We start from the raw sequence: 378 nt of genomic DNA, 5'->3' as shown, positions 1-378 counted from the left end.
GGCTGCTGCAGCTGCCGCTGCTGCGCTGCCTCTCTCCTTGGGGCCCCACAAGCCCTCAAGAGACCGCGCTCGAGGCTCACGAGCGCGTGCTGCAGCGACTGCAGCAGCAGCAGCAGCAGCAGCAAGAGAGCACTGTCTTGCTGACGAACCCCCTTTGTGAACCTTTGCTGCAGGCCTGCGTGCTTATGGCTCACCAGCTGCGGCTGTTTTGCTGCGCAGCAAAAGCGCTGCTGCTGCTGCAGTCCCCTCGTGCTGCAGTGTACATACACCGCGTGCTCACGCAGCCAAGCGAAGCAGCAGCTTCTTGCCTCGACGGATCAGCTGCAGACCAAACATCCTCAGCAGCAGCAGCTGCTGCTGCTGCTGCTGCAGCAGCGG

General features: G+C 63.2%; 1 protein-coding gene across 1 annotated transcript in view; it reads left to right on the top strand.

Moving 5' to 3' along the window:
* Nucleotides 1-280, top strand: part of ETH_00039055 (uncharacterized protein) — a gene marked incomplete at both ends in the record, with an annotated part of 1,907 nt that extends 1,627 nt beyond the window's left edge. Inside the window, one exon of the mRNA XM_013375400.1 lies at nt 3-280. Within this exon, the coding sequence (XP_013230854.1) occupies nt 3-280 (278 nt within the window). The remainder of the gene's footprint in view (nt 1-2) is intronic.
* Nucleotides 281-378: the final 98 nt, after the last annotated feature.

Source organism: Eimeria tenella, genomic scaffold (assembly GCF_000499545.2).
Source record: "Eimeria tenella Houghton genomic scaffold, Eth_scaff2755, whole genome shotgun sequence".
Classification (NCBI taxonomy): domain Eukaryota; phylum Apicomplexa; class Conoidasida; order Eucoccidiorida; family Eimeriidae; genus Eimeria; species Eimeria tenella.
The sequence above is the reverse complement of the archived record's forward strand: the minus strand, read 5'-3'. Positions and strand labels throughout refer to the sequence as shown.